Consider the following 26058-nt stretch of genomic DNA (forward strand, 5'->3'; position numbering starts at 1 on the left):
TAGAATATCCCCAGGTGTCAGACTGGATCCGGAAACTTTTGCGTAGCAGTACCCTTGCGTGTCGGTAGGCGTCGTCTGCGGCTCCGCGTCCGTCGTCGGCGTCGTGGGCGCTGTGATGATGTCGTTGGAGTACTTAGACGCTGCCTCCGCGTGCTGACGTCAGTTCTTCTTTTTTCCGCGCCAGCCAGCGCAGATCTGGAAAGAGCAGTTACCCAAGTAAATTTTTGACAAACTTTTTGGATCAATTTTTGATCATTTCTCGTAGTCTCACGACTCCAATCGGTGCCTTAGGGATGCCCGGATATAAGCACTGTGAGGAGTGCGACCGCACAATGTCGGTCACGGACCCTCACCGCCTGTGCCTAACTTGTCTAGGTGTCGACCACAACGACGAGGCCTGCCCCGACTGTCGGGCCCTCTCGAGGAAAGCCAGGCGGGAGCGGTCCCGCAGGCGGCTCGAACTCCGGCAGGCGGCCCCGTGCCGAGTGAGGTCCCGGTCCCACGGGAGGTCGAGGGACAGGTCGCGGGGACGGAGCCCTCACAGCTCCGGGAGTCGGCACCACTCCTCCGGGTCGAAGTCGTCAAGTAAGAAGCACAAGAAGTCGAAGAGGCGTCATCGCTCTTCTGACTCCCCCCGACGCTCGCGCGATGCGGCCGGGGGTTCGGGTGATACAGCCCACGCGGCTCCTTCGGAGTCGCGGGCGTCTCGTCCCGCCCCACACCCTCCGGTCCCTGGGCAGGACGCGACACCGGAGGAGATTGAGTGCTTCCACATGGCCATGAGGTCCCTTTCTCCTCCGACGGGTTCCGCGGCGCCTTCAGGCCCAGTGGACCCGTCTAGGGGCCCTAGCGGGTCGGGGGCTTTGACCCCGACGCCGTCGGGTGCTTCGGCCCGACGCCGCCGGCGCCTTCGAGCCCGGTGCCGCAGGGCTCCACGATCCCGACACCGCCGGCACCTTCGGGCCCGGTGCCGCGGGACGCCGCTGGCCCTTCCTCGGGCTCTGGATCGTCACCGGTGGACCTTACGACCCCCTCGGTGTCGGTCCGTCAGGGTCACCTCCGGCGTCATCCTCGGGCGGTGCCGCCCCCGATACCTCCTTTGCTTCGGTTCCGACGTCTGAGCGGCGCCGCTGGGCGCCGCACCTGACGCCGTTTAGAGAATTCCACTTCTACGAACCGGACCCATTCAATTACAACCCTGAGTCTCAGGAGATGGGTGAAGAGGAGGATTGGGAGGGGTCTGAGGACCCTCTGACCAAGGAGGGTCAGTCTCATGAGGACTGGGCAGGAGACCTTGGGGAGGCCAGTGGCCTGGACACCTTTCCAGACACTGGGTTTGTCTCTCCTCCTACCGTGGCTTCGGAGGAGGGGGCTACCTATGGTGTGGTGTTGACGAGGGCTGCCAAGGCCTTGGGCCTTGAGCTCCCCGTCGCGGCCGTGAGGACTAACCTCCTCACAGAGGTCCTTAAACCGCAGTCATGCTCGGCTGAGCCTCTGCTGCCCTTTAATGAAGCCTTGACCGACGTTCTTTTGGGCACTTGGTCCAGGCCCGCTACGGGTTTGCCCGTAGATAGGAACGTGGCCAGACGCCACCGCCCGGCTCCGGGCGACCCATGTTTCCTGTCCTCCCACCCCACCCCAGAGAGTCTGGTCATCCAGGCCTCTAATTCCCAGACTGCATTCCCGACGGCTCCGCCGGACAGGGAATCCAATAGGTATGAGAATTATGGTAAAAAGATATTCTCCTCCCTTAGTTTGGGACTGCGGTCTTCCAACACCGCATGCCTCTTGGGCCGCTACACCCACTCTCTGTGGGAGACGGTGGTGGAGGTGCTGCCAGAGTGCCCGTTGGAAGTACGGGCCAAACTCAGCCAAGCCCTTGTGGAGGGCCGAGATGCAGCCAAGTATTCGATCAGGTGTGGGATGGATACCACCGACTCGCTAGGCAGAGCGATGGCTATGACGGTGGCGGTGAGACGCCACACCTGGCTGAGATCCGCCAATTTTTCGGCAGATGTCCAGAACACTCTGATGGACATACCGTTCGATGGCTGTCGCCTTTTTGGCGACAAGGCAGACCACGCGCTTGAGCGCTTTAAAGACTCCAGGGCTACGGCCAAGTCCTTGGGCCTCTCGGCCCCGCGCCAGCAAACGGGTGCCTTTCGCTCCTTTTGTGGCCAAGGAAGGGGCATCCCCACACGTGCCACCAGCCACTCGCCACAGACTGCCATCCAGCGCGGCGGCGGCCGTGGAAACCGCCGTGGAGGCGGTCGGGGAAACCGGCGAGGTCAGTCCACACCTTCCCCCGCAGCATCCGCCTCTAAACCCTCCTAGTCCATGCTTTTCGGCCCATGTGATGCCAGTGGGAGGCAGGGTTCGCCATCACCACTCTCACTGGCGCACTGTCACTTCGGAGAGGTGGGTGCTGCAGATCATCCGGAGGGGCTACTCCCTCCCCTTTGAGACGACTCCTCAAGCCATGCCACCGCAACACCACCGCGTGTCGGGGGATCACTTGCGGCTCCTGCAGGAGGAAGTTTTGGCCCTCTTGGCCAAGGGGGCCATCGAGCGCGTTCCTGGGCCAGAAGTAGGACGTGGTTGCTACTCCCACTACTTTCTGGTACCCAAGAAAGGCAAAGGGGCCTACGCCCTATCTTGGATCTGAGGAACGTCAACGGCTTCCTCCGGAAGGATAAGTTCAAAATGCTGACTCTGGCTCAGGTCCTAGCTGCCCTAGACCCAGGAGACTGGATGGTAGCGTTGGACTTGCAGGACGCGTATTTCCACATCCCGGTTCACGGTAGGCCACGAGCACTTTCAGTTTACCGTGCTCCCCTTCGGCCTTACCAGCGCCCCACGGGTGTTCACGAAGGTGATGGCGGTGGTCGCAGCTCATCTGCGCAGGTTAGGGGTCTCAGTCTTCCCCTACTTCGACGACTGGTTGTTGAAGGCGGGCTCGCCCCAGACAGTCGTCAACCACCTCCAGACTACGGCGGATCTCCTGCACCAGCTGGGGTTCTCCATCAATGTGCAGAAGTCACACCTGTGTCCCTCTCAGATGCTCCTTTTCATCGGAGCGGTTCTCGACTCGGCGCAGTTTCGGGTTTACCCGCCCGAACAGCGGGTTCGGGATATACAGGCTCTGATTCCAATCTTCCGGCCTTTATCCCGGGTTTCGGTCAGGTTGACGCTGCGGCTTCTGAGGCTGATGGCCACCTGCATCCTTCTGGTGCATCACGACAGGTGGCGAATGCGGGCTCTGCAGTGGGACCTGAAGTTTCAGTGGGCCCAGCATCAGGGCAACCTGTCCGACCATGTCCTGATCTCGGAGGGCACTGCGAGACAGCTGCAGTGGTGGCTTACGGACCGCGATTGGGTCAACGGCAGATCCCTCTCCCTTCCCCAACCAGAGCACGTAGTTGTGACGGACGCGTCCCTCCAGTACTGGGGAGGCCACATGGGAGAGGCGGAGATCAGAGGCCTCTGTTCTCCGGCGTAGTCCCGGCTCCATATCAACCTTTTGGAGCTGCGGGCGATTCGTCTGGCACTGAAGGCATTCCTCCCGTCTGTCCGAGGGAGTCTAGTGCAGGTGTTCATGGACAACACCACCGCCATGTGGTACTGCAACAAACAAGGCGGGGTGGGGTCGTGGACCCTTTGCCAGGAGGCTCTGCGATTCTGGCAGTGGCTGGAACATCAGGGCTTGACTCTGATGGTTCAACACCTGGCAGGTTCTCTGAACGCCAGGGCGGACAAACTCAGCCGCCGGTGCATGATGGATCACAAATGGCGTCTGAACTCGGACGTGGCGCAAGGTCTCTTTCTGCAGTGGGGAGAGCCTTGGTTAGATCTATTCGCCACCGAAGAGAACGCGCAATGTCATCAGTTCTGCGCGTTGGAATTTCCAAGGCGGCACTCGCTCGGAGACGCTTTTCGTCGCGAGTGGAGTTGCGGTCTGTTGTACGCCTTTCCGCCTATACCACTTCTGCCCAGAGTGCTGAAGAAGATCAAGCGCGACCGGGCACAAGTCATCCTTGTGGCTCCGGACTGGGCACGAAGGTACTGGTATCCCGAGCTACTCAGTATGTCAGTCGATCCCCCGGTTCGTCTGCCTCTTCAGGAGGACCTTCTGTCGCAGCAGCAGGGGACGGTCCTCCACCCGAACCTGTCCAGTCTCCACCTCCATGCTTGGAGATTGAGCGGCGACAGTTGAGGCCATTTGACTTGCCTCCTGAAGTCTGTAACATCATTCTGGCAGCCAGGCGTCCCTCCACAAAGTCGGTATACGACTGCAGGTGGAACAGATTTGTGGCATGGTGCACAGCAAAGGCTGTGGATCTCCTTAATGCCCCTCTTTCTGAGGTTCTCCTCTTTCTTCTTTCTCTTGCCCAGCAGGGCTCTGCTCTGGGCACTATCAAGGGCTATCTTTCAGCTCTTTCAGCCTCTTTGAGGCTGCCTGATCAACCTTCTTTGTTCAAGTCCCCTATCGTTAATCGATTCCTGAAGGGCATCACACACACGTTCCCTCCTGTTCCCTTCGTGATGCCTCAGTGGGACTTGAACCTGGTTCTTACATTTCTGATGTGTGCTCCCTTTGAGCCACTTCACAACTGTCCTCTTCGCCTTCTCTCCTTGAAGACTGCCTTCCTGGTGGCCATCACCTCTGCCAGGAGAGTGAGTGAGCTCCAGGCTCTATCTTGTAAGCCTCCTTTCCTTTCAGTCCATCCGGACAAGGTTGTGTTACGGACAAGGCCCTCCTTCCTACCCAAGGTAGTCACGGCCTTCCACATTGGGCAATCTATCACCTTGCCCACCTCCTTTCCGCCTCCGCATCCCTCAAGAAAGGAAGAGAGGCTCCACCGTCTGGACCCAAAACGTGTGCTCTCATTTTATTTGAATCGCACACAACAGTTCCGGGTGGATGACCAACTTTTTGTTGGGTACGTGGGCGCTAAGAAAGGGAAAGCGGTGCACAAGCGGACCATCTCACGGTGGATCATCTTGTGCATCCAGGCGTGTTACTCCTTGGCTAAGAAGGAACCCCCTGTAGGGCTGAGGTCTCATTCCACTCGAGCCACAGCGACTACAACTGCCTTGGGCCGAGGTGTGCCCTTGCAGGACATTTGCCAGGCGGCGACGTGGGCCTCGTTGCACACGTTTGCATGACATTATTGCCTGGACAGTCAAGTCCGGAGGGATGGCTACTTTGGCCGTTCCGTCCTCCAGGACTTTCTGGTGTGATTATTGGTTCGCAGACCCACCACCACGCGGTTGGTATTGCTGGGGTATTTATTCTAAGGTAAGGAATCTATCACTAACGTGTCTCTTTCAGATGCACAAGTTACTACTTGTGTAACGATATATCTGTAAGAGACATTAGTTAGTGAGAGATTCCTTACCCACCCACCCATCCTCCCCGTTCTGCGAACCGATATCTAGGGTTAAGGTCATCCCCTTTCAGGGCCCTAGTTTCATGGCACCAGTGTTGGTTTTTGGCATAGCTCTGCGTTTCTGGCGCTGAAAAGCTGTGTCTAAGAACTGACGTCAGCACGCGGAGGCGGCGTCTAAGTACTCCGACGACGTCATCACGGCGCCCACGACGCCGACGCCGGACGCGGAGCCGCAGACGACGCCTACCGACGCGCAAGGGTACTGCTACGCAAATGTTTCCGGATCCATTCTGATGCCTGGGGATATTTTAAGGTAAGGAATCTATCACTAACTAATGTCTCTTACAGATATATCGTTACACAAGTAGTAACTTGTGCGTTTCACCCATAAAGCAGTTTCAGAAAGCTAACCGTGCTCTCTCATGGAAAAATTATGAAGGTATTTAGGCCCCACCACTTGTAGCAGGGATTCTGTTCCTACACAGAACTGTGCAAACAGACTTAGTACCTCAGTGAATTAGGGTGTGCCAAAACTCACCTTAGTACCCAAAATCCCCTACCAGACTAGCAGCAGTGACTCATTGGTTCTTCGTCCTATAGCAAAAACCCCAATGATTAGTCAACCCAGAACATGAAACTTAGGATACCTCAAGGGATGTGGAAAACAAGAGCACTCTTTTGTTACACTCTCATATCAGTCCAGAACAGGGAGTAAATGAGACACAAGCAAGTTTGAAATGTTTATTTCTAACGCCGTGATCTCAAGAGCAACATCTTAGCAAATACAAGCAGACATATTATCAGAATCAATACTGTCAGCATAGTTACTATTCCATAAAATACAAAGGGAGAAAGCATGTTATAATGCTAATGTAAACAGGTTGAAAATATACCTATAGTTCACCCTCCTTTGCTAGTGATTATTTTATAAGTAATAGAAGGTCTCATAGGCTTAGCTGGGTGGCCCCATACCTCTGGTACTTAGTAGAAGTGGATCACATCGAGTTCTGCACGAGCGCTCAGCATACGAATGTTTTCCAAGTATGTGTGATCATGCCTACGCAGTGCATTATTAAATGCGCCAATATCTGAGGTGGCCACAGCTGCATGTGTGTTATGGCTAGAACGTGCGCTGATCATTTCGAACAACAGACACTGTGACCAAGATAACCTTGACTGTCTAGGCGCTCACTGTACGGACAAAACTAACAAGGCAGTTTAGAAATGCAGAAAAACAGCTTTCTATCATGTGAAGCAAAATACATAGGGCCAGATGTAGGTAATCTTGATTTACCTTCTCTTAAATACCAAATCATACCAATTCGGTATTTAAGAGTAGGTAAATGGGATGTAGGTAATTTCACTTTTGAAATTACCGAATCGGAATGATTCGGTAATTACTGAATCGGTATTTACCGATTCGGTAATTGCCATTGATTCCTATGGGCCTTGAGGCCCATAGGAATCAATGCCAATTACCGAATCGGTAAATACCGATTTGGTAAAATTACTGAATTTGCAAGGGGGACAGGGTGTCACTTTGACACCCTGTTGCACCCCTCAATTGTGCATGGGTGCACATGTTGCTGACATACATGCCCTTAGGGCATGTATGTCTGCAACATGGCACGTTTTTTAAAGCAAATAAAATGCTTTTTGAAGGGTTTTCATTATTTACCACCAACTTCTAGTTGGTGGTAAATAACGAATTCTTAAACCCTTGTAGCACTGATTACAGTGCTAGCTACATGTTGAATTACAGAATCGGTAATTTTACCAATTCGGTATTTTACCGAATCGGAAAAATTACAAATTTGGTAAAAATTACCGATTCTGTAATTTAACATGCCCCTACATCTCAATATCCAAATACTGGTGGTCAGAAACGGCCGAAAATCGGTATTTTTGGCCGTTTCTGACCGGTATTTGTTTGGATACCTACATCTGGCCCCATGCCTTCTCTAAACAATAGCGCAAGTGCGTGCCGTGTGCAAAGCAGAGCAGGAAAGTAAAATGGCGTTTAAACTTCGTGATAAACCGATGCTAACTTAACACTGTGTAAATGTACGGGTCATCCCCATGACACATTTCTTAGATTACGAGCCAGCAGCTTGTTATATCTATTGCTCAGCCAGTGTAACTGTGGTGGTGGAATGTTGGTGTGTGAGTGTTCTAGGTGATAATATCCGACTTAAATAAACCAACCTAACATCTACATGGACTAGGCGCCATTTATTCAGAACAAAGCCTCTGGTCTTAACACTTCTTAAATCAAAACAAATGATCTCAAAAACGTATACAGAAAAATTCACTGATGTCTCCACAAAGTTATCTCTCTCCCTGATCATCTGCTTAGTGCAGAACAAAAATGAGCTGAGGATTTTACAGCACACGAAAATCATAAATCATAAATCTGATTATTCAGAATTTTACTGTCAACCCAACTTTAGTTTCAATCTTGTTTTCCAATAGTCAATAAGAAGGAGTAGACATATTTTCAAACGAACAAATGTAATATTATGATTCATAAAAAAGTTGGATCAGGATTTCTATACATAAAAACAATAACCCACTATCTTCCTCGTGTTTTTCAGCAATTGAAGCACAATAACCTTGTGAACCTTCTGGAAGTATTTAGGAGGAAGAGAAAATTGCACTTGGTGTTCGAGTTCTGTGATCACACTGTCCTGAACGAGCTAGAGAAGAACCCTATTGGGTGAGTACGCAGTCCTGAATAAATTCCATCCCTAGTCTCATTCCCTAGCAGCACTTCCGGCTAAAATTGCAGCAACCTCATCATCCAAGGAAAAGTCGAACAAAGACTCCAAAGAAAATATATCTGATCACTTTTATATGATAACTTTGATATCTTTTTATCTCAGTACAGATGTTCTTTGTTAAATAGTCCTTTTTAATTTTTCCTTATTATATATTTGCTTCTGTTTTTTTATGTTTTCCTAAAGTATTGCAAAAGTATTTCTTTTTAACTAAAGTAATAAAGATATTTGAAATCAAAAAAGAACAAAGTTATTCATTAAAATGTCGTTTTTGCCACTAGGGAAGCGTAACATACATCCCAAATTATTCAGGTACTACTAATAAAGCATATTAAAATGTTCTCAATCTTTACTAGAGTGACAAAATATTTTTTTGCAAAACGGTACCAATAGCAGGTTCCTAACATGTGAGCACTAAATGGATCTCAGCAACCTTCCCCACATTCGACTTAAAAGTAAATGATGGGAAGCTTTTATTCACAGCGCTTGAAATTTGCCCTTTTAGTCTGTGGCGACTTCTGTGTATTGAGCTTAATCGGGATATCCAACACGATCCCGCCCAGATAAAAAGAAAATCTGCTCAGCGACCATCCAGAAGAACCAAGATGTAGGATAATGGCAAACCATAAAAGGTACTTCTGTATTACAAAGCAAACCTAGGAACCAATGGCCTGATTCACAAAGGTATACAAACGTTTGTCTAAGTTTAATTCTTTTTGATATTCACAAAGGTAAACTTAGATTTAAGTCTGACTTTGCTACTGTTCAGTGTTCACAAAGGTAAGTTACTAATAGTAAAGGTGGACTTTTGGTCTAAGTTTACCTTTGTGAATATACTAAAAAGTAGTAAAGTTAGACTTTATGCTCTGTCATCACAAGTTTGGAAAATATTATAAATATATATGTATATATTATTTACTGGCGTTCGCCAGTAGATAGTTATAGTTCGGACCTAGTTTCCATAAGAAACGCATTTTTTGTTTTCCCAATAACTTTGGCGCCGGATGACGAATCTTTGCGACATTTTCAAAACTTGTGGCCCGCTGGAGTCAGCTCCTATTCTGAAAGTTTCGGGGTGATTCCGCAAGCTGGAGCTGAGATAAAAGGGGGGTCCCAAAACATATTTTCTCCATGTTAATTTCCATAGGAAACCTTATAACGGAATTACACCAAATTTGGCAAAAAGGTAGTGCTTGCTTCAGAAAGTGCCCTTTTTTAAAATGGTGTAAATCCGTTCAATAGTTGCTGAGAAAATCAAAAAATAAAAGTTTCGATATATAGAGGCGCGGTGGATCTGCAGACCCTGCCGACCACGAGCTTTATTCTAATTGGCTGTCAATACTCCAAACCAGGAAGTGTTGGCAACCATCTTGTGCCTCGGTAACCGAGGCACAATAAACAGGAAAACGAAGGTGAAAAAAAAGAAAAGGGGGCGGGGTAGAAATTCCCTGACCCTTAGGCCTGCTCAGTGGGTCAAACAAGGACCCCAGGGCCAAAAAAAGCATTTTTTTTAAAAGGAAACAGCAAGATTCGCGCACCCGACACCAATTTCTCCACCCCACCAAAAAAACAAAGCATGGGCTCCCATGCATCATTATTATTTAGCCCCTGGGTGGGCCAAGTCCCGGGGGCATGCCTATATTGTAATTGCGGCATGGGCTTTCCTTAAATATTTGTGGGGGACACAAGGTCCCCCGCAGCCCCAGCGACCACTACCCCCCAGGGCTTGTTTTAAAAAAAATTAACCTGTGTGTGAGGGCTCAATCCCCCCCACGCCCGGGGAACGCCACCTGACCGATGCACTAAGTATGTTAATTTGGGGGTCTGACCACCACCTCCCTGGGGCTGTGAACACATTGGGAGGGGGGCCGCGCCCCCCCTCCTGAAGCCCTGGATGGCCCTCGGGACCGCCACCCCCCAGGGCCTGCAGTGTCTCGGGCTCCTGCAGTGTCCCGGGGCTCCTGCTGTGTCCCGGGGTGCCCACCCCTGGGACACTGCTGTTTGCAATGACCACCCTGTCATTGCAAACTGCTTTGCTTATCAGCTCCCCCTTGTGGAAAAGCAATGCTGGCTCCTGCAGGATGCAGGGAGCCGGAGGGACCATGGGGGCATTGGGGCTCCCCCACTGTCCCCAACGGATAGGGCCTGCCCCGGGGGATAGGGTCCCCAGGGCTAGAAGTGGCCCAGGAGGGGGGCCACACCGACCCCTCCCCTACAATTTTTTTTTAAAAAGGCAGGCCGGCCAATAGAGTCCTCAGGAGGGTGGCCACGCAGCCCCCCTCCGTAAAAAAAATAGATAAATGTGGCATGCCCCGGGGGATGGGGTCCCCGGGGCCGGATTGGCCGCAGGAGGTTGGCCCACATGGCCCCCTTCCCGTTCTGATATATATATATTTTTTAAAAAGGGTTCAGGCCCTGGGAAATGGGGTACCCAGGGCCCACAAAAAGCAAAAAGAATACCGGCATCGTGCAGGAGGCACCGCCCCCTCCCAGCAACACTTTGCAAATGCGCCCTGTGGCGCGTTTTAAGGTGGGGAATTAATTCCCCTTCAATACTGGGGGTCCGGGTGGCCAACTAACCCACCAGGTACATCCAGTATGCGCCGCAGGGCTGCGCTGCAGAGTAGTGGTCCGAGGTCATGCCCCTTTTTACACCTCTCTGCAATGCAGCTCTGTGGTGCTTACTGGAGGTACCTGGTGGGCTAGTTGGACCCCAGGGACCCTCAGGATTCAAGGGGGCTTAATCCCCCAACTTAAAACGCACCCAGGGTGCGTTTGCACAGTGGTGAAGGGATGGGGCGGGCCTGAGGTGACATGTGTGCACACACACCCTGTGGCACGTTTTAAGTTGGGGAATTAATTCCTCTTCAATCCTGAGGGTCCATAGGGGCTAACTAGCCCACCAGGTGCATCCAGTAAGTACTACAGACCCACGTTGCAGAGGTGGTCCAGGCCATGGCCCTTTTTACACCTCTTTGCAACGCAGCTCCGTGGCGGTTACTGGAGGTACCTGGTGGGCTAGTTGGACCCCAGGGACTCTCAGGATTAAAGGGGACTTAATCCCCCAACTTAAAACGTGCCATGGGCGCATTTGCACAGTGGTGAAGGGAGGGGGCAGGGCCTGAGGTGACATGTGTGCAAATACGCCCTGTGGCACGTTTTAAGTTGGGAAATTAATTCCTCTTCAATCCTGGGGTCCCTGTGGGCCAACTAGCCCACCAGGTACTTTCAGTAAGCTCCACTGCGCTGCGTTGCAGAGAGTTGGTCCAGGCCACGCCCCTTTTTACACCTCTCTGCAATGCAGCTCTGTGGCGCTCATTGGAGGTACCTGGTGGGCTAGTTGGACCCCAGGGACCCTCAGGATTCAAGGGGACTTAATTCCCCAACTTAAAACGTGCCACGGGCGCGTTTGCACAGTGGTGAAGGGAGGGGGCGGCCCTGAGGCGAGATGTGTGCCAACACGCCCTGTGACGCGTTTTAAGTTGAGGAAATAATTCCTCTTCTATCCTGAGGGTCCCTGGGAGCCAAGTAGCCCACCATGTACCTCCAGTAAGCACCACTGCGCTGCGTTGCAGAGAGGTGGTCCAGGCCACGCCCCTTTTTACACCTCTCTGCAATGCAGCACTGTAGCACTTACTGGAGGTACCTGATGGGATAGTTGGACACCAGGGACCCTCAGGATTCAAGGGGACTTAACCCCCAAATTTATAACGCACCAGGGGCATGTTTGCAGAGTGGTGGAGAAAGGGGGCATGGCCTTTGTCTTCCTCTCACCAATCCCACTGTGTGGGGCTTACTGGAGGTAAAAGGTAGGCTAGTTGGCCCCTAAAGGACCCCCAGCAGTGAAGGGGACTTCAATCTCCATCAAAGAGCGTGCCAGGGAGCATATTCGTAGAGTGGTGGGCAAAGTGGGCATGGCCTGGTACGAGTACTTACCAATGCTGCTGTGTGGGACTGACTCGAGGTAATAGTTTGGGAAGTTGGCCCCCAAGGATGTCTTTGGGGGCCAACTATCCCTCTTGTTACCTCCAGTAAGTCCAACACAGTGGGATTGCTAGGACGTCTTCAGAGGCCTTGGCCCCCTTTCTCTACCACTCTGCAAATGTGCCTCGTGGCAGACTACGGGATAGGGGATGAAGTCCAATTTAGTCCTGAGAGAGTTTGGGGGCCAAGAATCCCTCCTCGTACCTCCTGTAAGTCCTAAGGAGCGGAATTCCTGAGCGTTGGTTGGACGCCCAGCACCCTTTCTCCACCACTCTGCAAACGCGACTACTAGTTAAAGTAGGATATTTCTGCACCTCCGAATTAGAGGTAGTTTTATTTCCCCTGCCCTATTATGTACTAGTGCCTTACAGAGGAGGTCATGCTAATCACAGGGGTACCCCAACGCATAGTGTTCCCTAGTTTATGTAGATGTTTTCACTGTATTCTAACACCAGTACCGGTCTGAAAAAGTTGTGGGCACAGGATGATTTTGCGACAAGGCCTCTTTCTGCTCCTCTGCTGCTTCTTTCTGAATTTCTTCTGCTTATTTCTCTTCTTTCTTCACATGTCCTACCTCTGTAGGCATAGTTAGAAACTAGCATTTAAAAAAACATTGAAATTCACTGAAAAAACCATAGGTTTCAGGCAAGTTATAGTTAGAAATTAGCATTTAAGAAAACATTCAAATTCACTGAAAAAACATAGGTTTCAGGCACGTTATAGTTAGAAATTAGCATTTAAGAAAACATTCAAATTCACTGAAAAAAACATAGGTTTTAGGCCCGTTATAGTTAGAAATTAGCATTTAAAAAACCTCAGAAATTCACTGAAAAGATTTCAGGGATGTTGATTAGTTGGACATTTCACTCGTACAAAACCATAGAAATTCCCCCGTTATAGTTAGTTGAATTAACTATAACTCACACCCCTGCCATGCACTGCTGATGATGTCACATATTACATCATTCATGACATGGTCAGTGACCTCACTGATGACATCTCAAATGACATCACTGATGACATCGTCTAGGTGAAAATCTGATCCACCTCCTTGCACTGTAATACAACCTTTGATACACCCACTGTACCAGTTACTACATACACACTCACTGATTCCTAAGTCTACATACACATTCACTCATTAACCCATAAAATCGCTCATAGATGTAGTCACTCATGAATACAACACTATCATAAGCATACATACATGTATACAGACACTCACATATCACCACTCAGCCAGACTTACTCACACACCTAGTCAGTCATGCAGAAAATCAATCACACTTCCATTTACTGACCTATACAGTTATCACACACCACATCAGTTATTCTAACAGAAACAAATCCATACTTACTCTTTTCTACAATCACTGATACAAGTACCCACTCATCCATGCAGTGACTCTCACAATCACTGATTCTCATGTATAGTCATTTATATACTTCAACTTTCACATACACAGCCTTTTATATATGTAGTTACTTGGACATGTAACATTAAGACATCCATTCTCTCACCAACACACCATACACACACTCACACTTATTCAGCTGTTTCCACATGCACCCTTGAACCCGTACACAAAGTGAATCAACCACTCGAACATCTATGCACAGACTCATACAACTCCCACCCACTCACACACACACCCAGGCACCCATACAGATACTCAGACAACCAATCAATAACCCATATATATCCTCATTTAGCTACTCACCAACCCATACAACCCCTTACATACCAACTATCAAACTAAACTGTCTGAATGTCTGTATCAGTCACTAACCCATGCATTCAGTAAGACACATGTAATCACTCACTTAAACAGTCAGTCACATACCTACTAAATCCTCCATCCAGACACGTATACACCCAGTCATTCCTCAATACACCTTGACATACATATTTAAACTTTATAGAAACACACATTCATTGGATGATGTCATCAGTGATGTAATTTGAAATGTCATCAGTGATGTAATCAGTGAAGTCACTGACCATATCATGAATGATGTAATATGTGATGTCATCAACAGTGCATGGCGGGGAGGCAAGTTATAGTTAGTTCAACTAACAATAACGGGGGAATTTCTATGGTTTTGTACGAGTGAAATGTCCAACTAACTATAACGTCTGTGAAACCAATGGTTTTTTCCGTGAATTTCTAAGGTTTTTAAATGCTAATTTCTAACTATAACGGGCCTGAAATCTATGTTTTTTTAGTGAATTTGAATGCTTTTTTAAATGCTAATTTCTAACTATAACATGCCTGAAAGCCTCTGGACAGAGGCGAAACGCGTCATGGCGGACTTGCTGGGCGATCTTTTTTTTTTTTTTTTTTTTGGTGTAAGACATTTATTGTATAGAATGTAAGTTACACTGCGTCACGCCAACAACCCGGAGGCAGGCCGCTATATAGGTAAATGCCATACAGATAAAAATAAAGCAGGGAGAAGCACACGGTCCACCATTGGATGTGCCATTTAGGATCAGCATGTAGTACAGTTGGAGGCATTTAGTAAATGAGTGTAACAATAGCCAAGTAGTTGGTCTCACATTTTTAGGGCTCAGTAGACATGTAAAGCATCTTCGAATCGTCGGTGTTGATTCATCATCCTTATATGTGTAACAGTACATAGTACAATGAAACAACAGTGTGGATAAAACACGTCTACAGGCACCATTTTCTCCCTCCTCCCCACAACAACCTCAAAAAGAAAAAACAACTAACTTAGGTGCAAAGCGGAAGTATCAAAACCACATATCGTCATTTGTATACAGGGTCGTACGCACTCGGGCAAGGCAGCATTGCAATTATGTCCAACGTTAACAGGGGTTGTGGTGAGAAGACAGCCAAACACTACACGCTGGGAGAGGGGGGGAGGGGGAGCAGACTAGCACAGTAGGATGCTCGGCCAGGGAGGGGGTCGTAGTGCGAAGGTGGTCAGCCACACAAAACCCTCGAGCAGGGCAGTTGTAGGCCCACCCCACAGCTATGGAGCAAACATGAGGTCCCTGTGTATTTTCTAAAAACGTTACCCCATATCATCAGAAATTCCCACAGCAGGTGAGTTCCCAGAAACGGTGGAATCTTCCCGCTCCCTTGTCCACTGCAGAAATGGCTCCCAAATGTCTTTAGGCCTGGAAGCGGTGGGGATCGATTCCCAGTAGTGTGTAAGTTGTGTATGACCATACGTCACATCTTTCACCCACGCGGTGAACGTAGGCAAGGCCTTGCGACCCCAATGTATCGCCACTTGTCGTTTGGCGTAGAGGAGCAGCAGTGCATGTAGTTTTCTATCTCCAGGTTCTGTGTCCTGAACATAGCCCAATAGGCCCAGAAGTGGGGATGGTGCATCAGTCCTGTTCAGGATTTGATTAATGGCAGTGAAAACGTCTGACCAATACTCTTCTAGTTTAGGGCAGCTCCACGCCACATGGAGGAAGGACGCATCAGCTCCACAACATTTCCAGCTCGTGGCATCGTTTCGGATGCCCATGCGGTGCAGCAATATCGGCGTGCGGTAGTAACGGTGCAAGAACTTAAAATGCACCAACCGTAATCTGTAATTTGGTGATAACGCTGTGAGTTGTTTACAGCAGTATTCCCACACTTCATCTGTCATGGGCGTCTCTAGATCAGCACTCCAAGCCTGCATAGCAGCGGGCACAGTTATCGGGGATTGCTCTTGCATGCAGTTGTATAATCTAGACACCAGTTTTTTGGGGGTGGGCCTCGAGAGTAAGTTCTGGAGGGCAGCAAGTTGTGGCGGTTCCTCGGGGAACTGGGGCCAGAGCGCCCTACACGATTCCCTGAGGGAGTGATACAGGAGCAAGTCAGAAAAGGATTCAGATTGGCCTTCTGCGCAAGCACCCAACTCTCTGAAGGTCCCGTTGGTATACAAGTCCGCAAAGGTGGTCATATTTTGCCCTCGGAGTGTGGGAATTTCGCCCCTAGCACACAAGCACGGCAACATTGGGTTACCTTTCAGTGGGATTGCCGCGCATAAAGCAGGGGTAGCTTCGCTCTATTTCGTAGTTCGCGCCAGGACCAGCGAATCATTTCAACTGTATCCACATCTCTCGAAGGGCGTGAAACTTTGCCATACAGTGCTACGCGTAGTGGCGATGGGGCCACAGCGGCCAGCTCCACCGCCACATGTGGTTGGTAGGGGGTGGGAAAGACCCAGAAGTGCAAAAATTGCGCCTGCGCGCACAGCGAGTACAATTTTAGGTCGGGTGCTCCTAGGCCACCTTGTCTCAGTGGGAGCGTGAGCAGAGCCCAAGATGTTCTCGCCTGGCCTCCAGCCCAAACAAGATTCAGCAGTAGTGACCGGACACGCGCGTGAAAGTGCGCTGTCATGGGCAGTGGAACATTTACAAATAAATATAAAAATTTGGGGAGAACTACCATCTTTGCCAGCGCTATCCTTGCAACCAGAAATAAAGGAAGCTTGTTCCAGACTTTCACCTTCCTCTCCAGCTAGTCAACCGCCCTGCCAAAATTTAGGGACCACAGCTCCTGTATGTCACGACTGACCCAGATTCCCAGGTATTTGACAGCGTCAGTTTCCCAACGCAGTGGATAGTCCGAGGGTGGCTCACTGGTGGCGTCGGTCAGGGGAAACGCAACAGATTTGGACCAGTTTATGGACACACCGGCCAAGCCCTCAAAACGTACAAATTCGCGGAGTAATGGGTTCATGTTTTCGGCTGGGTTAATGACGTACAGAGTGACGTCATCTGCATACAGGGAAATCAGCAGACTACGAGAGCTGAACCCTATCCCCCTCGCCGTGTGGTGCTGACGAACCCTGGCCGCTAGAGGCTCCATTGCAATAGCAAAAAGTAGAGGAGACAGTGGGCAGCCCTGTCTAGTCCCTCTAGAAATGGCAAAGGGTTTGGATATGAGCCCATTCACACTTACTCGAGCCCTGGGTGTATCGTATAGTAGTTTAATGAGAGTAATGAAGTTGCGGCTCAACCCCATCCTACCTAGAATCCTGAACAGGTAAGGCCATTCCAAAGAATCGAATGCTTTAGTGGCGTCTAGGAACACCACTGCGGCTTGAATGGAGGGGTGTAGATAATGCAGGATAGAAAAGATAGTTCTGAGGTTGTGTGAGGTGGCTCGTCCAGGAATAAATCCTGACTGGTCAGGGAGTGCGACAATTGGTAATAACGGTTGTAGTTTGTCTGCAATGATCTTAGCATATATTTTGACATCCACATTAATGAGAGAAAGGGGGCGATATGAGTCAAGAAACTGGCAGTCTTTGTCTGGCTTCAACAGGGTTATAATTAAGGCTTCACGCATCGAGTCTGGGAGGGAGTTCAGTTCCAGGGCCTCAGCGAATACAGAGTGTAGTTTCGGTGCTAGCTCCTCTGCATACGTCTTATAAAAGGTTGTCGTCAGACCGTTAGGACCAGGGGCTTTGTTTGCGGGCATACTTTTGATTACCTGAGTTATGTCCTGAACGGTTACGGGGAGATCCATGTACTGGCGGTGGAGGTCGTTGAACCAGACAAGGGCAATAGAATCCAGGATGCTGTCTAGGGAAGCAGGGGTTGTGGGTTGTCTAGTTGTGTATAGGGATGTGTAAAAGTCGGTGAATGCGTCAAGCACAGCTTCTTGGCCTACAACCAGGGATCCCTCACTGTTGTGAATAGCATGTATGTAGTGTGTGTGCGCACGAGGGGCTATCAATCGAGCCAGAGTTCTACTTGGTCTGTCCCCTTCCCCATATCTGCGGGCTTCGGCCTGTTTTCCCAGGAATTTCACCTCCCGCTGTGCTTCTTCATTAAAGATAAGCAGTTTGGACTTAAGTTGACCAGCAAGTTCCAAAGTTGGGTCCCAGCAGAAGGCCAGGTCCAGTCCAGGCCTTTCAGAAGCTCTCCCTGGTGAGGGGAACTGGGGCTGCGAGCTGCTGGAGACTTTTAAGAATTGCGATTTAAGGCAACTTGATCTTAGCATTACAAGCATTACATTTGGAGCGTTTTTTAACTGCTTTTAAAACCGCCGTATTTTTACCTTTGGGGGCTGTCAGCATAAGGGGAATTGAGCTTTAGGTACTCTGACACTCCTTACACCTACTATTCCTCTCCTTTCAGCCCAGCCGTTTTCTGCCAACATTCGGCGGCGGTGGGCGCCATCTTGAGCGAGGCAGGTGAGGTCAGCGCTCTAGTCGCGCCGTCCTCCCGCCCTCCTGGTGTATTTAGGTGAGCCCTTCCCAGCGCTCTGTGCCTTTCAGAAGCTCTCCCTGGTGAGGGGAACTGGGGCTGCGAGCTGCTGGAGACTTTTAAGAATTGCGATTTAAGGCAACTTGATCTTAGCATTACAAGCATTACATTTGGAGCGTTTTTTAACTGCTTTTAAAACCGCCGTATTTTTACCTTTGGGGGCTGTCAGCATAAGGGGAATTGAGCTTTAGGTACTCTGACACTCCTTACACCTACTATTCCTCTCCTTTCAGCCCAGCCGTTTTCTGCCAACATTCGGCGGCGGTGGGCGCCATCTTGAGCGAGGCAGGTGAGGTCAGCGCTCTATTCGCGCCGTCCTCCCGCCCTCCTGGTGTATTTAGGTGAGCCCTTCCCAGCGCTCTGTGCCTTTCAGAAGCTCTCCCTGGTGAGGGGAACTGGGGCTGCGAGCTGCTGGAGACTTTTAAGAATTGCGATTTAAGGCAACTTGATCTTAGCATTACAAGCATTACATTTGGAGCGTTTTTTAACTGCTTTTAAAACCGCCGTATTTTTACCTTTGGGGGCTGTCAGCATAAGGGGAATTGAGCTTTAGGTACTCTGACACTCCTTACACCTACTATTCCTCTCCTTTCAGCCCAGCCGTTTCCTGCCAACATTCGGCGGCGGTGGGCGCCATCTTGAGTGAGGCAGGTGAGGTCAGCGCTCTATTCGCGCCGTCCTCCCGCCCTCCTGGTGTATTTAGGTGAGCCCTTCCCAGCGCTCTGTGCCTTTCAGAAGCTCTCCCTGGTGAGGGGAACTGGGGCTGCGAGCTGCTGGAGACTTTTAAGAATTGCAATTTAAGGCAACTTGATCTTACCATTACAAGCATTACATTTGGAGCGTTTTTTAACTGCTTTTAAAACCGCCGTATATTTACCTTTGGGGGCTGTCAGCATAAGGGGAATTGAGCTTTAGGTACTCTGACACTCCTTACACCTACTATTCCTCTCCTTTCAGCCCAGCCGTTTTCTGCCAACATTCGGCGGCGGTGGGCGCCATCTTGAGCGAGGCAGGTGAGGTCAGCGCTCTAGTCGCGCCGTCCTCCCGCCCTCCTGGTGTATTTAGGTGAGCCCTTCCCAGCGCTCTGTGCCTTTCAGAAGCTCTCCCTGGTGAGGGGGACTGGGGCTGCGAACTGCTGGAGACTTTTAAGAATTGCGATTTAAGGCAACTTGATCTTAGCATTACAAGCATTACATTTGGAGCGTTTTTTAACTGCTTTTAAAACCGCCGTATTTTTACCTTTGGGGGCTGTCAGCATAAGGGGAATTGAGCTTTAGGTACTCTGACACTCCTTACACCTACTATTCCTCTCCTTTCAGCCCAGCCGTTTTCTGCCAACATTCGGCGGCGGTGGGCGCCATCTTGAGCGAGGCAGGTGAGGTCAGCGCTCTAGTCGCGCCGTCCTCCCGCCCTCCTGGTGTATTTAGGTGAGCCCTTCCCAGCGCTCTGTGCCTTTCAGAAGCTCTCCCTGGTGAGGGGAACTGGGGCTGCGAGCTGCTGGAGACTTTTAAGAATTGCGATTTAAGGCAACTTGATCTTAGCATTACAAGCATTACATTTGGAGCGTTTTTTAACTGCTTTTAAAACCGCCGTATTTTTACCTTTGGGGGCTGTCAGCATAAGGGGAATTGAGCTTTAGGTACTCTGACACTCCTTACACCTACTATTCCTCTCCTTTCAGCCCAGCCGTTTTCTGCCAACATTCGGCGGCGGTGGGCGCCATCTTGAGCGAGGCAGGTGAGGTCAGCGCTCTATTCGCGCCGTCCTCCCGCCCTCCTGGTGTATTTAGGTGAGCCCTTCCCAGCGCTCTGTGCCTTTCAGAAGCTCTCCCTGGTGAGGGGAACTGGGGCTGCGAGCTGCTGGAGACTTTTAAGAATTGCGATTTAAGGCAACTTGATCTTAGCATTACAAGCATTACATTTGGAGCGTTTTTTAACTGCTTTTAAAACCGCCGTATTTTTACCTTTGGGGGCTGTCAGCATAAGGGGAATTGAGCTTTAGGTACTCTGACACTCCTTACACCTACTATTCCTCTCCTTTCAGCCCAGCCGTTTCCTGCCAACATTCGGCGGCGGTGGGCGCCATCTTGAGTGAGGCAGGTGAGGTCAGCGCTCTATTCGCGCCGTCCTCCCGCCCTCCTGGTGTATTTAGGTGAGCCCTTCCCAGCGCTCTGTGCCTTTCAGAAGCTCTCCCTGGTGAGGGGAACTGGGGCTGCGAGCTGCTGGAGACTTTTAAGAATTGCAATTTAAGGCAACTTGATCTTACCATTACAAGCATTACATTTGGAGCGTTTTTTAACTGCTTTTAAAACCGCCGTATTTTTACCTTTGGGGGCTGTCAGCATAAGGGGAATTGAGCTTTAGGTACTCTGACACTCCTTACACCTACTATTCCTCTCCTTTCAGCCCAGCCGTTTTCTGCCAACATTCGGCGGCGGTGGGCGCCATCTTGAGCGAGGCAGGTGAGGTCAGCGCTCTAGTCGCGCCGTCCTCCCGCCCTCCTGGTGTATTTAGGTGAGCCCTTCCCAGCGCTCTGTGCCTTTCAGAAGCTCTCCCTGGTGAGGGGGACTGGGGCTGCGAACTGCTGGAGACTTTTAAGAATTGCGATTTAAGGCAACTTGATCTTAGCATTACAAGCATTACATTTGGAGCGTTTTTTAACTGCTTTTAAAACCGCCGTATTTTTACCTTTGGGGGCTGTCAGCATAAGGGGAATTGAACTTTAGGTACTCTGACACTCCTTACACCTACTATTCCTCTCCTTTCAGCCCAGCCGTTTTCTGCCAACATTCGGCGGCGGTGGGCGCCATCTTGAGCGAGGCAGGTGAGGTCAGCGCTCTATTCGCGCCGTCCTCTCGCCCTCCTGGTGTATTTAGGTGAGCCCTTCCCAGCGCTCTGTGCCTTTCAGAAGCTCTCCCTGGTGAGGGGAACTGGGGCTGCGAGCTGCTGGAGACTTTTAAGAATTGCGATTTAAGGCAACTTGATCTTAGCATTACAAGCATTACATTTGGAGCGTTTTTTAACTGCTTTTAAAACCGCCGTATTTTTACCTTTGGGGGCTGTCAGCATAAGGGGAATTGAGCTTTAGGTACTCTGACACTCCTTACACCTACTATTCCTCTCCTTTCAGCCCAGCCGTTTTCTGCCAACATTCGGCGGCGGTGGGCGCCATCTTGAGCGAGGCAGGTGAGGTCAGCGCTCTGTTCGCGCCATCCTCCCGCCCTCCTGGTGTATTTAGGTGAGCCCTTCCCAGCGCTCTGTGCCTTTCAGAAGCTCTCCCTGGTGAGGGGAACTGGGGCTGCGAGCTGCTGGAGACTTTTAAGAATTGCGATTTAAGGCAACTTGATCTTAGCATTACAAGCATTACATTTGGAGCGTTTTTTAACTGCTTTTAAAACCGCCGTATTTTTACCTTTGGGGGCTGTCAGCATAAGGGGAATTGAGCTTTAGGTACTCTGACACTCCTTACACCTACTATTCCTCTCCTTTCAGCCCAGCCGTTTTCTGCCAACATTCGGCGGCGGTGGGCGCCATCTTGAGCGAGGCAGGTGAGGTCAGCGCTCTATTCGCGCCATCCTCCCGCCCTCCTGGTGTATTTAGGTGAGCCCTTCCCAGCGCTCTGTGCCTTTCAGAAGCTCTCCCTGGTGAGGGGAACTGGGGCTGCGAGCTGCTGGAGACTTTTAAGAATTGCGATTTAAGGCAACTTGATCTTAGCATTACAAGCATTACATTTGGAGCGTTTTTTAACTGCTTTTAAAACCGCCGTATTTTTACCTTTGGGGGCTGTCAGCATAAGGGGAATTGAGCTTTAGGTACTCTGACACTCCTTACACCTACTATTCCTCTCCTTTCAGCCCAGCCGTTTTCTGCCAACATTCGGCGGCGGTGGGCGCCATTTTGAGCGAGGCAGGTGAGGTCAGCGCTCTAGTCGCGCCGTCCTCCCACCCTCCTTCCTTCCTATAAATGTGCAAGGCGGCCAGACGGCGCAGCGGGCTGGCGCAGCGGCCGCGCCGGTCGCGCGCCAAAGCCGCGCCTAAGCCAAGCCCGTCTGCGCCCGTCCGCGCCAGGACTGCGCCGGGCGCGGGCCATGCCGCCCAAAACCATCCAGCCATCAGGTACGACTCTAACGAGCTTCTCTCAGTGCGCCAGACAACGGCCAGCCATAGCTGTAAGGGACACCCCCCTACTGATCGTCTCTGGGGCCCATTTTCTTGCCGCCTTTGCAGATGGTCGTCCCTGGGACCCGCTTGCGTAATCTCCAACCCACTCCCCCCTCCAATACACAAGCTTATCACCTTTAAAGGCGGACTCATCAATACCAGGTCTTTAGCATGTCATGGACAAGATATTCATGACCTCATACTTTCTCACGACCTAGACGCCCTTTTTATCACCGAAACCTGGCTAAATGACGCGTCCAACTCTGACTTGGCAACCGCCCTCCCTCTCGACTTTACCATCCATAGGTGGGACAGACCCTGCGGCAGGGGAGGGGGGATAGCTATTATCACCAAGAAACCCTTTATGTGCTACACATTTGATCTGGCCCACCTCAAGGACTGTGAGGGCATAGGCTTTGTGATCCAAATCAACTCCTCCACCTCCTTTTCAGGAGGACTTGTCTATCGCCCCCCTGGAAACGCAACGCCATTCCTGGATTCTCTTGACGAGACTCTTGGGTCACTTATGTCCCATTATCCTACCTTCACCCTCCTTGGTGATTTTAACCTTCATTTGGAATCCTGCGCAGACCATCACACTTCAAGTTTCCAACAATCACTCGACATTTTTGGCCTCTCTCAACTAGTCACTCCCCCAACGCACCGGGCTGGCCACACGCTAGACGGCATCTGTACAAATTTAGTTACTCTAGCCATATCTCCCCCGATCCCACAAATATGGACCGATCACTGTTTTATCCCTTTCTCTATCAAGGCAAAACCCTTAGCGCAACTGAACACCAAGTGCTCCCCCACCCCCTTCTCGACCAACTGGAAGAAAGTGGACGAGCGCATTAAGTTGAACCCCCAGCCCCCAACCCCCCCTCCCATTATTGTTGGAGACGTATCGCAAGACTCCAACAACTTTCACACGTGGATCGATAAAGTGGTCTCGGTTAATTCCAACCCAAATAATCAAAAATCAGTCCATCGCAAAAGAAAGCCCAATGCCCCCTGGTATACCCAGGCCCTCACCGAGAGTCACCTTATGTGCAGGGTCCTAGAAAGAGAGTGGAGGAAAACTTACGACCACACTTCCAGAACCCTATATATCCTGCAGAGGAAACAATACCTCTCTAACATAAAAAAAGCTAAAAAGGAGTTCTTTACTACAGCCATAGAGGAAGCTAAACAGAAACAGCAAACAATTTTTAATATAGTCAAGTCTTTCACCCACCCCAAAGCCCTCGCACTTGAAATTCCTCCATCCCAAACCCTTTGCGATCAAATAGCTGATTTTTTCATCGAGAAAATCAATAATATTCACAAGGACTTTCCCCCCCCCTTAATCCCCATACAAGAAGCCGTCACCAATTTACCCACCTTGGGTAACTTCTCAACAGTCTCCCTGTTGCAAACACAGAAGGCTATTATGACCTGTAGATCGGGAGCCCCCACGGACTCTTGCCCCCCGATTATCCTCCACCATCTCATCGAGGCTGTCAACCCCACAATCAATGCCATTGTCAACGAATCCCTCAGCTCAGGCATCGTCCCCATTGAATGGAAAAAGGCCATTGTTAAGCCCCTAATGAAAAAACAAAACAAATCCCCGACAGACCTATCCAATATGCGCCCAATCTCCTTACTTCCGGCACTAGGCAAAATTACAGAGCAGCTAGTACACGAGGAGTTAAAAGCCTTTGTGGAAAACAATCACATCCTGCACCCACAGCAATCAGGTTTTCGCCCTGGCCATTCCACTGAAACTGCATTGATCGAGCTATCGGACTCCATTAAGTTCCTGCAGGATGAGGGGGAGACAAGCTGTACTCATCCTGCTCGACCTAACCGCAGCATTCGACACCATCTCACATGCCATTCTCATTAATAGAATGCGCGAGATTGGTGTAACGGGTACAGCACTAACATGGATAACATCATTCCTATCCAACAGATCTCAAACAGTTTCATTAGGCCCCCTTCCTCTCTGGCGAAAGACCCACCACATCAGGAGTGCCCCAGGGGTCCATACTCAGTCCACTCTTTTTTAATATCTACATGGCCCCCCTTCTCACAGTGATTGAATCCCACGGTATCCTCGTTACATCTTATGCTGACGACACTCAGCTCGTCGTCACCATAGATAAAAAATGCACTGATGCCGCCCTCAGATTTCAGAATTGCCTCTCCCAAGTCTTCTCTTGGCTCAACAATAACCATCTTAAGTGCAATAGTGCCAAAACGGAAATTATACCCTTAGGTAAAGACATCCTCTTCTCCCCAAAAGATTGGTGGCCTCAAAACTCTGAAGCCCCGCAGAGTACGGTCTCTTCGGCCCGCAACCTGGGTGTCCAATTCGATTCGTCCCTCAGTTTTGACGATCATGTGCGCATCACTGCAGGGTGCTGTTTCAGTCTCATTAGACAGCTGAAGAAATTCTTCGACTTTCTTCCCATCTCAGCCAGGAAATCAGTTGCGGTGGCCCTAATCCTATCCCGCCTAGATTACTGTAATGGCCTTTTGGCAGGAATAAAGAAGTCCACCCTCAAGAAACTGCAAAGCGTTCAACACGCGGCGGCCAGGCTCGTTCTCAAACTTCCAAGAAGGTCCTCGGCCTCAGCAGCCCTTAACACTCTTCACTGGCTGCCCCTCCACAAAAGAATCCTCTTCAAACTCCTTGTCACGGTTTTTAAAGCCACCAGGAATACAGGCCTTTTTTACCTGTCTAAGCGCTTTTTGCACTACACTCCATCGCGTTACTTGAGGTCATCAGGAGCCAACCTGATTTTCTGTTCCTAGAAGCAAGTTAAAAACGAAAGGAGGAAAAACTTTTTCATTCCTGGCGGCTAAGGCATGGAACGGCCTCCCCTTCAACCTCAGGCACGCCCCCACAGAAAGCCTTTTCAGGAAACTCCTGAAGACATGGATATTCCCACAGTCTGATTCATTGGTTCTCGCAGCCATCTGATCTATGCCTCACCGAGCTGGTTCTTCTGTATGCTTAGCGCCAAGATGCTCCTTCCGGAGCGATAGTTGCGCTATACAAATCCCAATAAATATCAAATATCAAATATCAGTTCTTTCAGTTCACGCTCCAACTGGGCTAGAGTTTGACGGATGGTTCGCAGTACCCCTGCCTGTCTCGCTATACATTGGCCCCGGATCACCGCTTTAAAAGCGTCCCACACAATGGCTTCCGATGAAGCTGATCCCTCATTCTCTTCAAAATATTTAACAATATCTGCTCTGATCTCTTCAGTAAAAACTAAATCTGTGAGGGCGTCAGGGCGCCGGCGCCATGAAAACGCTTTAGTGGTGGCGTCGGGAATGCGCAGTTCCAGCATGCAGGGGGCGTGGTCCGAGAGTGACCTAGCTTGAATGTCAACCTCCCTCACCCAAGTCGCCACCGCAGGTGACACCAGCCTGAAGTCCAGGCGGGACCAGGCAGCATGATGCCATGTGATACAGGTCCCCATTCTTTCTCCGGGGTGTCTAGTTCTC

At 50.3% G+C, this 26058-nt stretch overlaps 1 protein-coding gene across 1 annotated transcript in view; it reads left to right on the plus strand.

Moving 5' to 3' along the window:
- LOC147685432 (cyclin-dependent kinase-like 4) overlaps positions 1-26058 on the plus strand; it is an 892274-nt gene that overhangs the window by 210472 nt on the left and 655744 nt on the right. Inside the window, exon 3 of the mRNA XM_086941335.1 lies at positions 7985-8106. Coding sequence (XP_086797461.1) covers positions 7985-8106 — 122 coding nt within the window. The remainder of the gene's footprint in view (positions 1-7984; positions 8107-26058) is intronic.

The sequence above is a fragment of the Lissotriton vulgaris genome, chromosome 10 (assembly GCF_964263255.1).
Source record: "Lissotriton vulgaris chromosome 10, aLisVul1.2, whole genome shotgun sequence".
Lineage (NCBI taxonomy): Eukaryota > Metazoa > Chordata > Amphibia > Caudata > Salamandridae > Lissotriton > Lissotriton vulgaris.